General features: G+C 48.4%; 6 protein-coding genes and 2 non-coding genes across 8 annotated transcripts; 5 read left to right on the top strand and 3 right to left on the bottom strand.

The window, feature by feature from the left end:
• Positions 1-207: 207 nt before the first annotated feature.
• J7337_000507 (uncharacterized protein) lies at positions 208-537 on the bottom strand (the record flags this gene model as incomplete). The annotated part of the gene is made up of 2 exons (XM_044818258.1): positions 208-277; positions 338-537. The coding sequence occupies 2 exons, from the start codon at positions 535-537 to the stop codon at positions 208-210; spliced, it is 270 nt and encodes an 89-aa protein (XP_044685960.1).
• Positions 538-1583: 1046 nt separating this feature from the next.
• J7337_000506 (uncharacterized protein) lies at positions 1584-3377 on the top strand (the record flags this gene model as incomplete). Its single annotated transcript, XM_044818257.1, has 1 exon — positions 1584-3377. One exon carries the CDS (start codon positions 1584-1586, stop codon positions 3375-3377), a length of 1794 nt encoding a protein of 597 aa, XP_044685959.1.
• A 2410-nt stretch (positions 3378-5787) lies between these two features.
• On the top strand, positions 5788-6830 carry J7337_000505 (uncharacterized protein; the record flags this gene model as incomplete). The annotated part of the gene is made up of 3 exons (XM_044818256.1): positions 5788-6046; positions 6095-6485; positions 6533-6830. The coding sequence occupies 3 exons, from the start codon at positions 5788-5790 to the stop codon at positions 6828-6830; spliced, it is 948 nt and encodes a 315-aa protein (XP_044685958.1).
• A 203-nt stretch (positions 6831-7033) lies between these two features.
• On the bottom strand, positions 7034-7654 carry J7337_000504 (uncharacterized protein; the record flags this gene model as incomplete). Its single annotated transcript, XM_044818255.1, has 2 exons — positions 7034-7446; positions 7498-7654. The coding sequence occupies 2 exons, from the start codon at positions 7652-7654 to the stop codon at positions 7034-7036; spliced, it is 570 nt and encodes a 189-aa protein (XP_044685957.1).
• Positions 7655-8246: 592 nt separating this feature from the next.
• J7337_000503 (uncharacterized protein) lies at positions 8247-9218 on the bottom strand (the record flags this gene model as incomplete). Its single annotated transcript, XM_044818254.1, has 1 exon — positions 8247-9218. The coding sequence occupies one exon, from the start codon at positions 9216-9218 to the stop codon at positions 8247-8249; it is 972 nt and encodes a 323-aa protein (XP_044685956.1).
• Positions 9219-10994: 1776 nt separating this feature from the next.
• Positions 10995-12028, top strand: J7337_000502 (uncharacterized protein; the record flags this gene model as incomplete). Its single annotated transcript, XM_044818253.1, has 2 exons — positions 10995-11247; positions 11388-12028. The coding sequence occupies 2 exons, from the start codon at positions 10995-10997 to the stop codon at positions 12026-12028; spliced, it is 894 nt and encodes a 297-aa protein (XP_044685955.1).
• Positions 12029-12674: 646 nt separating this feature from the next.
• On the top strand, positions 12675-12746 carry J7337_000501. The gene has a single exon. It is a non-coding gene; the product is annotated as a tRNA-Thr (tRNA).
• An 87-nt stretch (positions 12747-12833) lies between these two features.
• J7337_000500 lies at positions 12834-12905 on the top strand. The gene has a single exon. It is a non-coding gene; the product is annotated as a tRNA-Thr (tRNA).
• The last annotated feature ends 79 nt before the right edge of the window (positions 12906-12984 follow it).

Here is a 12984-nt window from a genome sequence, read left to right as displayed (position 1 = left end):
AGATTTGAAAACAAGTCGACAATTGCTTCCTTGCAACGAGGTGTCTGTGAATATATGATTCCGGCTTGTGATACAGGCTTGATGATGGTTGAAAAGGCGGTGTCGCGTCGACCACGGGAAGCAGACTTGTTATCAGACCAATCCAAACTTCAAGGGCATCGTGTCGCATTCCTTTCCCTCTCCCAGTTCCTTCACCACTCACGCAAACTAACCGGTCATAGCGGCATCAGCATCGCTTCCTGCATCCGCACCGCGCACCCACAGCACGTTATTACACCTGGACTTCGTGGTTAGCATCGCGTTCTGGAGGATGTAGAATGGGTACGAAAAATCATACCTGATCAACACTTGGCCTAGTGATCCAGTAGGCTTGTCCTCGATGTACTCTTCGGTGCCGGAGAGTTGAATGTTCATGTAGCTGTCGATGGATACCAGCGTTCCCTTGTACTCTACCTCACCCCATTTTAGACGAACAAGGACTGGGTTCCCGACAAGCTTCTCGAGCATGGGGCGAGGGTTTAGGTGGACGAAACTCATCTTGAATGGTTGCGATGAGTTTGAGGGTCGGATTTGAGGTGATGAGTGAGCTTTCTGGTGGCTGCAAAACGACAGGCGCGTCAAGCGTAATGGGTTTAGCACTACGTGCCTGAGGAGGAATTTGCTAGACTCTGTCGGCTTATCTTCGGCTAACTGTCCCTAGGTGGGTACGATCGAATTCGCCCCATTCTGAACAGGGGTACCTACAACATTAGAGGTAGATGGATGAACTGTTGAATTCTTCGAGGCTTGTGTTCTGCCACAAACCATTTAGAACATCCGATTGTCACCGACCTCAAGCTTCTGCGGCTGACAGTATCCGTCCATTTATGTTACTTGATGAACGATAAAACATCACTTGATTAGGTCAAACTTAGCAGCAGTAAAGGAAACATGCTTGGTGCAGCCTTGGGATACTACAATACTGCAACTGTTCTTGATATTGATGTTGCATCGGTATTGACTTGCCCTGGAGACAAGTTAACTGAAAGGCTTCAGTCTTGGTATTCTCTAGAAGTTTTGGTGATGTCAAAGTCAGGCACGTTCAATGCCGAACGTGGTGTTCAGGTGGTTGCATCAAGCTCCTGGTGGCAGCGATCGAGTCAAGTAGCTTTGACTTTGGGCTGTAGTAGATCTCGGCGATTCGCCGGTGGGAGATGGGGCTGAACAAGTATCGAGTACCTGCACTCTTTTGATGTACGTGGGGTCGTTGACCCCACTGGCCCAAGCCTCAAGGAGCTAGGCGTACCGGGAGAGACATTCACCGACCCCGATTGTCATACAACAACCGAACGACCCAACCTGGAGGCCCTTGACTTTTCGCCGTTTTCAATGTTTCCCTTACAACTATATAAATTTCCTTTTCTCATCGCCAGCGGATGTCTGTTGACGCTTGCAGTGACGGCTAACACAGCTGAAGACTACTCGTGATTGATCATTGAAGACTCCATCTTCCCCATTTGCTGTTCACCCTGCTGCAGCAACCGCCATAAAGCTCTGCAGGAACTACGTCACGACTGTAAAACTCCTCTTGACAACCCACAATCATGGTCGAATTCGCCAATTTCGATGGAACTCCCAGTAGCTTGGGCAGCGAGACGAGCAAGCGAAAAGCTGCCATCCTCGACAGGCATCTCCCCGATGGCTACTCCGCCGAGCCCGACGTTGCCTTCGGTCCAGCCAACCCTTCCGCTTCGGGGTCTGCCAGCAATGACAACAACGACACTTCAGGAGATCCCGTTGAATCTTCTCTCCTTTTGCAAGGAGGCGACATGCATCGCGACATGTTCAAGATCAAGGCTCGAGCCAACTCCCTCCGCCGCGCTGCCACCTTTTCCCATCATACACCTCCTCCCCTCGCTGCCGAAGACGAATTGAGCCACTCCGAACAGCGGGAACCCGGCGGCTTTCGACGATATCATCTTCAACGACGTGCCCGGCAGAGACGCATGAGTGGCTACACAATTGTCGCCAAGAACTTTGTCGATTTCCTCGACCTATACGGAAGCTTTGCCGGCGAAGATCTCGAAGATGCCGACAGCGAGGACGAGTCTGCCATTGATGATCGAGAAGACGGCGATGTGGAACAGCCACCTGAGCTTCGACCCCTCCTTGGCAGAAGACGAAGCTCTAAGCGAATGCGCAAGACAGGCGACGCTACAACTACAAAGACGTTTTTTACCCTCATCAAGGCTTTCATCGGAACTGGAATCATGTTCTTGCCCAAGGCGTTCCGCAATGGTGGCATACTATTCTCTTCAATCACCCTCATTGTGTTGTCCCTTGTCAACTGCGGATGTTTCCGTCTTCTTCTTGACTGCCGACAAATTTACGGAGGCGGTTATGGAGAACTGGGCGAAGCCATTGTTGGGCCTCGATTCAGAAGTCTGGTTCTCGCTTCGATTGCTATCTCCCAGCTTGGATTTGTATGCGCTGGCCTCATATTCACAGCGGAGAACCTCTATGCTTTCCTAGATGCTGTGACCGCCAACCACCGCGAGTTCATGTTCAGTGTGCCCAGTCTGATTGCTTTGCAGTTGGTCGCCCTTGTCCCTCTTGCGCTGATCCGAAACATCTCAAAACTTGGACCCGCTGCCCTTCTCGCTGATGTCTTCATCTTGATTGGAATCGTGTACATATGGTACTACGACATTGCGGCACTCTCTCAGCGTGGCATGGACTCGACTGTGAAGCTGTTTAACCCAAGAGATTTCACTTTGACCATTGGCTCGGGGATCTTCACTTTTGAAGGCATCGGACTTATCCTGCCCATCCAGTCAAGCATGAAGAGACCCGAGCACTTCCCTAACCTCCTTTACTTGGTCATGTTTATCATCACGATCATCTTCACCTCTGTGGGAGCACTCTGCTATGCTACTTTTGGCGAGGATACTAAGATTCAAGTCATTTCCAACTTTCCTCAGGATTCTCCTCTTGTCAACGCAGTCCAGTTCCTGTATTCGATTGCCGTTCTCGCCGGAGATCCTGTCCAGCTTTTCCCCGCTGCCCGTATTATCGAAACCTCGGTTTTCGGTGAGCGTGCAACTGGCAAGAAAAGTGCTGCAATCAAGTGGAAGAAGAATGCTCTCAGAACCCTTCTTGTTGGCGTATGCGTCGGTGTCAGTATAGTTGGCGCCAGTGACTTGGATAAGTTTGTGGCATTGATTGGCAGCTTTGCTTGTGTTCCCTTGGTCTACATCTACCCAGCTTACTTGCACTACAAGGGAGCTGCTCAGACAACTAGGGCCAAGGTCATTGACATTGTTGTCATGGTTGTTGGCTTCATTGCCATGGTCTACACCACGTTGGTCACTGTTTACCAGTGGATCGACAGTGCTTAGAAGGCAACAATCCCATCTGCGGTGGAAACAAAACAAAGCATAAGACTGGTGCAAGGCAACTTAAAAAAGGCTACGGGTTTGGGGGTCATACGTGTGGTTAGAGCCTATCTCGTTCATATGTTTCTGTTTTTGACCATTTTATTAACGGCTGACGAAGGCCTCATTGGAGGTCGTCACAGAGGATACGCGAACTGAGGCGACTCAAAAAAAAAGCATACTGCCATGCTTGGAGGTTTGGAAAAAGGCGTTCATGCATCCTCTTGATTTTGCGATTTAACTCAGATTGTTGGCAGTTCTCATGATAATTCATATGCCAGTCACTCCTTTGCTTCGTTGACGATCCATACATATACTGCTTTAAAAGCTTACCGTGCCTAGGCCTCGAATTTCATCCGCTCCTGGTAATACGAATTGCGTCAACCCGCAGATTGGTCCTTGTTGCCTCGTCAGCTATCAGGGTGTGCATTGGTAGGTAGAATATTGGCTCTCTGTCAGAACAGGCGGTCGTCCATGGATGGGAACCTCATGCAAGATTTAGGAGAGACCAATCTCAGTAGCAAATTGGACTTCTTCAGGAATACATCCAGGGGTAGATCAACTGGCTTTAGAGCTCTAGGATACTGCGCTTGGGAGTCATGTTTAGCTATTGCAGGATTCTGTGGCTCACGTGTACGACAAATCTAGGCCAAGTAACCTTTATGCATGACCGCTATTTTAAACTCAAGATGCCAGACCAGAAGCTTGTAGACTTTCTGTCTGACTTGTTAGCTTGGTATTTGTGACCGAAGTCGCTGTACAATACTTAGAGCTGCATTATAAAGACTCCGGGTTACCATATTAGGCAATCATCCAGGTACCTACCTAGGTACCAGTTATGGCGGCTGGCGTCCCGAGCATTGTCCACAAGGTCTTATTCGCAATGCATGACTTCCCTTTCGGTAATTATAAGAACAAGCCTTGATTGATGGAACCGTCACGCGGGGGGCATTCCATCCTAATTGCTGATATGCTCCTTCAGATTCCAACTTTGTGGCATGCAAATTTTGTTCCTCGGAAGAACTACCTATTTACACTTCGACAACCAATATTATCCACCCTAGTTGATTCCAGTATATCTAATTAACTACCAATTGAACGTGTGAAGGGATCGGAATCTCGATGAGATTTGTACCTCTTTGTTGAGATAATAACGATTTGTTGGTTGTGTTTCTAGATATATCCACATCGTAGAGTATAGATGAGGAAACAGCCAAATTATTGGTCACAAAGCAAGGAACCTTGTGTAGATCTATTTAGCGTAACGCAAATCGTAGTAGTGATGGCTGTCTCAATGCAATCCACGCCGAGAGAATGTGACCAAGAGGGCCTCTTTCTACGGGATGCCTCTTTCAACGACGCCTCGTGACGTGGTGTCGCACCGATATCCATATAGAGGTCGGCCGTGGAAAGCACATATCCAGGCGACTTGGAGGTTACAGTGCATGAGATTGACTCTCGTTCATTCAATAGTCAAGGCTGGCTGATGCATCATGCATCAACAGTCTGCGTCATGATTCTCAAGGGAATGCCAGCAAAAGATTTTCGCAGTCTTAGCAAACGAATGCACCGCACCACCTTCACCACAGTCAACATTCCACTAGGTGCCAGAGTAAGAGCTACTGCAGGAGAACTAATTAGGTTCAAAAGCTGGGATGGAGCTGGAGAGGTTAATAGAGGAGCTCAAAAGCTGGGGGCGGGGTGCAGAACTGGATGTGACTCCGCCCGACTCCCCATGCATGTAACGCAGCCGTCACCCAAGATGCTGTGGCTTGGATCCTCAGCAATGATCTCTCTTTTGGCTTCTTCTGTCTGGAGCCATAGGGCAACCAATTGTCTGAGGGAGGCATTCATGTTAGAGTACATGCTGATCACACTTGCACCTAAACCTTCACATACAACTGGAGATCAGGTGTAAGCCACGGAGTGAAAAGGTCAAATGGCTGACGGCGAACCTTGCTTTGCCAGGACCTGATTTAACCATGAAAGGAAACCCGGGCCTCTCCAGGATGATCAATAATGTCCTAGTGTCTCCGGGGATAGGAAAGCTTGGCCTGCCGTCGACTTCATTCTGCGAAACGGAGGCACATTCTCTTCATACACACCCCGGGCGATGTCTGAATCGATCATGGTGTCCATTCTGGGGCATAAAGATTCCTCGTGACTTATTCTTCGTAGTGCAGTAGAAATGACGAAGAACAGCCACTGACACCCCTAGAAATATCCGTACTGAGCACTCCCCTCATGCCTATCGCATGTAATATTTGGCCACCATTGACTTTCGTATAAAAGCATCCCGAACTACCATTGAACGAAGTCCATCCTAGAATACCTGTAAGCTTCTGTGGTATTGCCAGCCTCATGCGCTTCCATAATGAATAAGTTCTCTCCCATTCTTCGAAATCTGGCTCGCCAGCCTCTCCAGGGACAAGCTTTTCCTCGCCAAACAACGAGATATGTCCAAGTAGCTATTCGCGCCTTTCACCGCACTCTTTCTCAACGTAACACGGTGCAGAGTCAACCTCACTTACTACCAGAGTTCAGCCTCAAAGACAAAGTCATTGTTGTGTCGGGAGGCGCAAGAGGTTTAGGTCTTGTTCAGATTGAAGCTCTTCTCGAAGCTGGAGCTACTGGTGAGAGGCCTTAAAAGTATCTCAATTGCTAAATTCCAAGTGTGATAGTCCACGCCGTTGACAGACTGCCCTCGCCAGTTGAGGATCCAAAGTCCAACTTCTCACAAGTCTCAGACCGAGGGTGTGAACTTGGTGCCTCGCTTCATTACCATCAAGTCGATGTAAGAGATGTCCCAAGCCTCAATCGCATATTCGAGGATATCGCCAACGGCACAGGTCGTCTGGATGGACTCATCGCTGCTGCGGGTATCAACCACGAAACACCAGCAATCGACTACTCGATGGAAGAAACGGAACGAATGATGAGCATCAACTTCACTGGGGCTTTCATGACTGCCCAAGCAGCTGCTCGTCAGATGATTCGCCTTAAACAGCCTGGTAGTATTGTCATGATTGCCAGTATGAGCGCAACCATCGCCAACAAGGGCATGCTCGCGCCGTAAGCACGATTTCCGATTCTGATATCAACTGCTAAAACTTGACTAGCGTCTATAACCCTTCCAAAGCTGCAGTCGTACAGCTTGCCCGTAATCTTGCAATGGAATGGGGAGAACACGGCATCCGTGTCAACACCCTCTCTCCTGGCTACATTCTGACCCAGATGCTTCAAAATCTCTTCAACGATTATCCTGATCGTCGCGAGAGTTGGCCCAAGGAGAACATGCTCGGCCGTCTAAGCACTCCGGAAGAGTATCGCGGCGCTGCTGTCTTCCTTTTGAGTGATGCGAGTAGCTTCATGACGGGTGCTGACCTTCGCATAGATGGTGGACATGCTGCGTGGTAGAGCCATGTTATATAAGGTAGGTTCTGTGTCAAAGCAAAACAGTCGCAGCAACCTGGGCCTTAGGGGTATGTTCTGGGTATCGTTGATTGCCACTCCTGAGCGACGAGAAATATCATATTGTACAATCATAATACACTTGCCACATCCTTCCTCGCGGATATGACATCGTGATGAATTTCCATCTATTCCCTCGTACCTTGCCCTCAGTTCGGACTTGTCACATGCGAAAAGGTCTTCTCCTGTCCAAGTTTGCCCAGTAGCCCCGGTTGTATCCTTAATCTTGACTCAATCTCCCTCTCGGGTATGCCTCGATCGCGAAACTTGATAGCATCCGCTAACGTCCTCATATCGAGGAATCGTCGGCCCCCGCGTCCCATATTTGCAAAATCTTCTTCCGCTTCGTCTTGTAGTCGATCTCGAGCTGTGAGCGCTACGAGAGTTGGATTGCTTCGACTCGGCACAAAACTAGGTCCTGGAGGGGCTGAAGGTCCGAGAGGGGTCGCGGCTGTAGACGAAGGTGAATATGTAGGGTTCGAGTCAGCGATTCCCATCTGGTGTAGACGGCGCGAGAAGTCGCCGGTTGGGAGGTCGGGGTCCAAAGCGTCAGCGCGAACAGCTACAGATACGAGTTAGATGCTGCAGTAGATATAGTAAGTTCCTAAAGTACCATCGTCTTTGGCGCTGTTTCCCAAGGTTTTTGACTTTGATTTTGGTGGATCTGCCCTTGGTTGACGTGCTACTGCTTGCGGGACAGCAGCTCCAGGAGCTCGGGCAGGATACTTTCGCGCTGCGCCTTTGGCGACTTTCGAAGACGAAGAACCCATTTTGCCTAACAGTGATATATAGACGCAGAAATGGGGACGAGAAGAGCTGATAATACACAAAGGCGGCGTGTTGGCGTGGAAGTATAGAGCAGAAGTGGCGTCCAAACCAACGCTTAGAGTGGGCATCCTTTTTCGATGATGTTATTGAGGTCGGTGCGCAATTCTTCCGTAATCATCAATCATAGCCACTTGATTCGACAACTGTCACTTATTCATTGACAATTAGCATTATTATTACCTACCTGCCTAGTCATGATAGAAACACATTCCTGCTTCCAATTATAAGAATCGCTACTTAAAATCATGACCAAGGAGAGTTTTTGCAAAACAATCAAGTAAGTCCAACTCCAGAGATCAACTAACAACAAAGTTCCGGCCATGCATCAACTATAAACCAAGACCCTCCCGGGTCAAAACAATCCAAGCATAGTTCTTTACTCCTACTCCGTATGAACTTCTTCTTATGAATACAGGGACTGAAGGAACCCGATCATAACCCAAGCTTGAACGTGGCTACTCCCAGGGATGTGCACGAAAATTCTCTCAGGGCTCTTCACTCCATCCATGCAACCTGGTAACGATATCGTGACGTTCACCACCAAAAGGGATCTTTGCTAGTAGTCTTGAGTCCAGGATGGATTGGGTTGGTCTCCTGCTCAGCTTGCTTCGGATGCCCTCCCATTTCTTGATCATCAGAAGATCCAGGTAAGAATTGGGGCTCGTTGAATGTCCATTCAGGGGCTATGGCCTTGCCTCTCTCATCTTCCATCCAAATCAGGGCCCCGTTTGAGAGCGCAACTGGTTTGCCTGCCATTCTGGACCCATCTTGAGCCTTTATAGACGCATTTGTCATGAGATGACGCCAGTATCTTTCGCCATTTGGAGCGGTGCAGGCACGTGCAAACTTGACTAGATTCCCGGTTGCCTTATGGACATCACACAAGCAGTGGCCAATCTGGTATGGGCCTGAAACTCCGTTGAAGGCCAGATGGCGAGCTGTGGCCATCTGATAGAGGAAGTATTTCTCTCCATCTAACATCTCTGAAGGTGATAGCGGCTTAGGGCAAGTAGAAATCAAAGCTGGGTCAAAGTCGGGAATAGGCCTGCTGAGATTGGGTGCGCGAGCAACATCATAGTAAGGCGCCGGGTCGCTTGGGCTACTGGGCGTCGGAGTGGCTCCTCTAGCAACGAGATCGATCGGGTTCTTCCCCTGAAGGTTCTTAGATCGCCTGAGTTGTATGGCAGGCTGCTTGAGCAGGCGGGGTGTCTTGGAGACTCCCAAGCCAGCTCGCGGTCCAAGAGGGTTTCTCTTTGTTTGTTTCAAGGCTCTATACTGAGCAGTTTTGTCGTTTTGGCGACTCTCGGTGGGATTCTGCTCCCCCACTGCTTCGCTATGTTGATTTCCCCAAGGGGTATCTTTGAAGACGTCATAAACCAGTTCCAGATTAAACATCGGGACATGAGGTCCGCTGGTAGGTCGGATAGGATTCGCAAGTGTTGTGAGATCGTATTTCGGACCATCCTCACCTCGCTGAAGAGCAGCGGGTGAGCTCCCTTGCGCCATATGCGTCTTGTTATGACGGGGAGCCACAGTGATGCAGTCTTGGATAGTGCCTTGTGAGGACGGGCTGTATACTCCTACTATTGGTACATGTTAGCGTTGAACTCCGGTTCGAGGCAGCGCCGTAGCCGTGTAGGTGAACGAACCCTAAGAAGCACCATTGTCTCCGATGTTGGCCAAATTCTGAGTTGCATCGATCAGGCTTCCGCTCGCCTTCTAGAGGTATGGTAAGTGTCTCTCTTCGCAAAAGCCATTGCCACTGCACAATACATACAATGGTCGATCCAGTTGACATAATATCATAAGTGGATTGGGCATCGTGTGGTTTGGATGCGAGGCGGTTTGCCATGTCTTTCGAGGTGTTGGTAGGAGGCGATTGTAGGCCGTTGCGCACCACATGAGGCTCTCCAAGTGCGGAGACAGAATTCATTTTAAGTTCGTCTACCTTGCGTGAGGCTTCTTTAGGGATATGGTGGCTGATAGGTAATAGGTGAAGAAAATTAAAGTTGCTGTCGATGTTATTAACAAGATACCCGTAACCCGAACAAGAGGATGCAAGGTGGACAAACGAAGAGGAGCATGGGGAGAGGCGACAAGATCAATGTGTCCGCAGTGGGGGGGGAGCATTGTTGTTTACCTACCTTGTTCTTCTATTCCGTTATTAGACGATGCGCGGAGTGACAAATGCCACTGGCGGAGATCCTGAGCTCGCAGTGGCAGCTGTATTAGCTGCCACTGCGAGGCATGGATGCAAGGCACGCAGTGGCCTCTATCTATGCCTAGCAAACCCGCAACCTAGGCAGCTTTACCTCAAATGTATTTTTGTCTTTGTTTTGGCGCGGCTTGTTCTTTCGGGTGGTGATGCGACATAGAAGCTCAGATTGATTGAGATGCTGCTGTGGGATAGGATACACCAAAGCCATGACTATAGGTAACAAGAAGTTCTGCTCCTGTAGGTGGCAGTGGTACTTTCCTAAGTACAATAATATTCGTTAAGAGGTCGAGTTCACTTTCGGTGTTAGAGTAGCACTTATTTCAACAATGGTAATAGCAGTCTGGCCCCTTTTCATTCATGAACTTGCAAAGCTATTAGAATCATCTAATGCTCTTGGTGTTTCTGGGTCGTTGGTCAGGCTTTGCTCCATGTCTCCCAATCGCATCCGACTGAACAGTACCTTACCGAGTTCTATCTGTTATTTTCTAAAGTTGAGAAGCCATGAGCAACTGTGCGGCTTCTGGATAAAAGAATTCATCAATCCCAGTACAATGGTACAAGCGAGTGTTTTGGGCAATGTGAACATAGAGAAACGAGGAAGTAACTCTCAATTTATTCAATGAACACTGTTCCGAGACACATATGAACACCCGAAGCGCAAATAAAGCTATCCAAGTTATCCAAGCTATCCAAGCTATCCAAGCCTTCTTAAATCTAAAAGCTCCTATGGCTCAGCTCATCATGGGTATCTTTGTGCTTCTGAGAACTTCAACTTATGTACGATTCGATACATGGTGTGCCAAATCACTGGAGTATAGACGACACAAAACTCATTTATGTTACCATGATTAGATTGGTCACCAAGCTAAAGCTTTCTTCGATATCAAAACAAAATGAGACTTCACGCTGCCAATTGTGGCCATCGCCAGTCGGATTTTCCGTTTCCGGATACTCCGCTTCGTCAACGTCTGCTCCCTCTGAATCCTTTACATCTCCCTGTATTGGTCACTGAGGTCTAAACCTGTCTTGTGCGTCTCTGAGAAGTAAATATTTGATCAAAAGCAATGGATATCTCCCCCGATGAAGCCTCAAGAGCGGCTGACGCTGCGAACATCATCTCGGAATTTGTTGCTCACGAGCAAGTCCGCACTCTGTCAGATCTGCAACGGGCTCTCTTCGGCTTTTCGGCGACCAAGAAGCAGCTGGATGCCAATAATATTCCAAGTTCTGTGGCGGTAGTTGTTTTGTGCGGCTCTGCAATTTTATCCATTGTAGATACTGTCGTATCATCAGTGACGAGATTGGTAGAAGCAACGAGTAGGTTTAATGGCGGGGACAGAGAAGATGAACATTGTCGATCAAGCAAACGACTAATTCTGCCCTATCAGGTGAACCGATTGTTTTGGTCATCACCGGTGGCATCGGGCATTCAACCCAATTGCTATATGATGCTATAGCTCGACATCCCAAGTACAATAGCATTATTAGCCAAGTTCAGGGACAACCAGAGGCTCGGGTCTTCCAGACCATTGTCGAGCAATTCTTCCACCTCGAGGTTGAAAAGGACTGCCTCACAACCGTCGGCAAGCACCCAACACAAAAGCTCACTATTTTGGTTGAGGATGCCTCGACAAATTGTGCACTAAATGCTGTGTACACAAGAAAGGTGTTAGACCAGCATGGATACACGTCACCATGTTCTATTGTCGTCGCTCAAGACCCAACCATGTGTCGGCGTACGGTTGCTGCGTTTGAGCAAGTCTACTCTGATAAGATGGATGATACTCCTGTCTTTGCCGGCTGGCCAACCTTCGTGCCCAGGGTGGCGGCTCAAGGCTCTAGAGCTCAGAACCAAGCGGGCGGCCTCACTTCTTACTTGCGGTATGACATTGCTGAGTTTGACAAGAACCAAAATGATGGTCTTTGGAGTATGGGACGACTGATGTCTCTACTTGTTGGCGAAATTCCACGAATGAGAGACAATGAGAATGGATACGGGCCACGAGGCAAAGGCTCCATCGTCCATGTTGATATACCGCAAGACGTCGAGGATGCATGGATTATACTCGGAGACACACTTGGCCAGAAGATGCGGTAGCGAAGAGCAGTCATTGGTAGAGTGAGGTTGATCAAATACATATATACCAGGAAATTGCCTTGGCTGGTTTCGCATGCCCAGGCTTGAACCAACACCGTTATGTCATGCTATACTGTGCCTTAAGATGCCTGTTCCAACTGAAACAACTCTCAACGTCAGTTTCAAACGAGAAAGAATACTATTCGAATGTTCATCATTGCCTTGCTTCTGTTCCTCGAAGGGGAGGGTTTGTCTTTACACCACTTAGTAGTACATATTTGGAGCCTCGAAGATAGATATGGTGACGGGTACATGCATAGAGCATCGCTAACACGATTCACAACGGCAGGACCGCAAAGATGGTATATACGAGAGGTTTTCAATATCATCAATTGGCTTAATGTATTTGTTACTCTGTTTACAGTACAGCACAGGAGCAACATTACACAGACATTCATAGTTAAGAGCGACTAATACATCAGGTTTCTTCGAGAGATTGATTTTAATTCGTCTCCTAGTCTATAAAGTGTAGTGATATGATATCTTGGTCAGTGAGATCACCGTAGTTGTTGTGAGAGAGGCCGGCCAGACGTCAGTGAGGGTGAGAGGCATTCTGAGGCACGCCGGCTCGACATTTACAGTCTTTCGAATGCGCTGATTAGTAATTGCCCTTGTAGCTCAGTGGTAGAGCGTTGCACTTGTAATGCAAAGGTCCATAGTTCAATCCTGTGCGGGGGCAATCCTTTTGATCCTTTTGCCAGAATTATAAACTCCCCCCTGCATGCGGCGTCTTGTAATCCAATTCTTGACTTCCTTTTAGCAAGACGCCTTTATAGCTCAGTGGTAGAGCGTTGCACTTGTAATGCAAAGGTCCATAGTTCAATCCTGTGTGGAGGCAATCTTTTTGCCTCCTTGGTCTTTTCGATGCCTTGTATCTTGATTTACATGTTATTGAACATTAGTTTGCTGAATGAGAT

The sequence above is a fragment of the Fusarium musae genome, chromosome 1 (assembly GCF_019915245.1).
Source record: "Fusarium musae strain F31 chromosome 1, whole genome shotgun sequence".
Classification (NCBI taxonomy): domain Eukaryota; kingdom Fungi; phylum Ascomycota; class Sordariomycetes; order Hypocreales; family Nectriaceae; genus Fusarium; species Fusarium musae.
The sequence above is the reverse complement of the archived record's forward strand: the minus strand, read 5'-3'. Positions and strand labels throughout refer to the sequence as shown.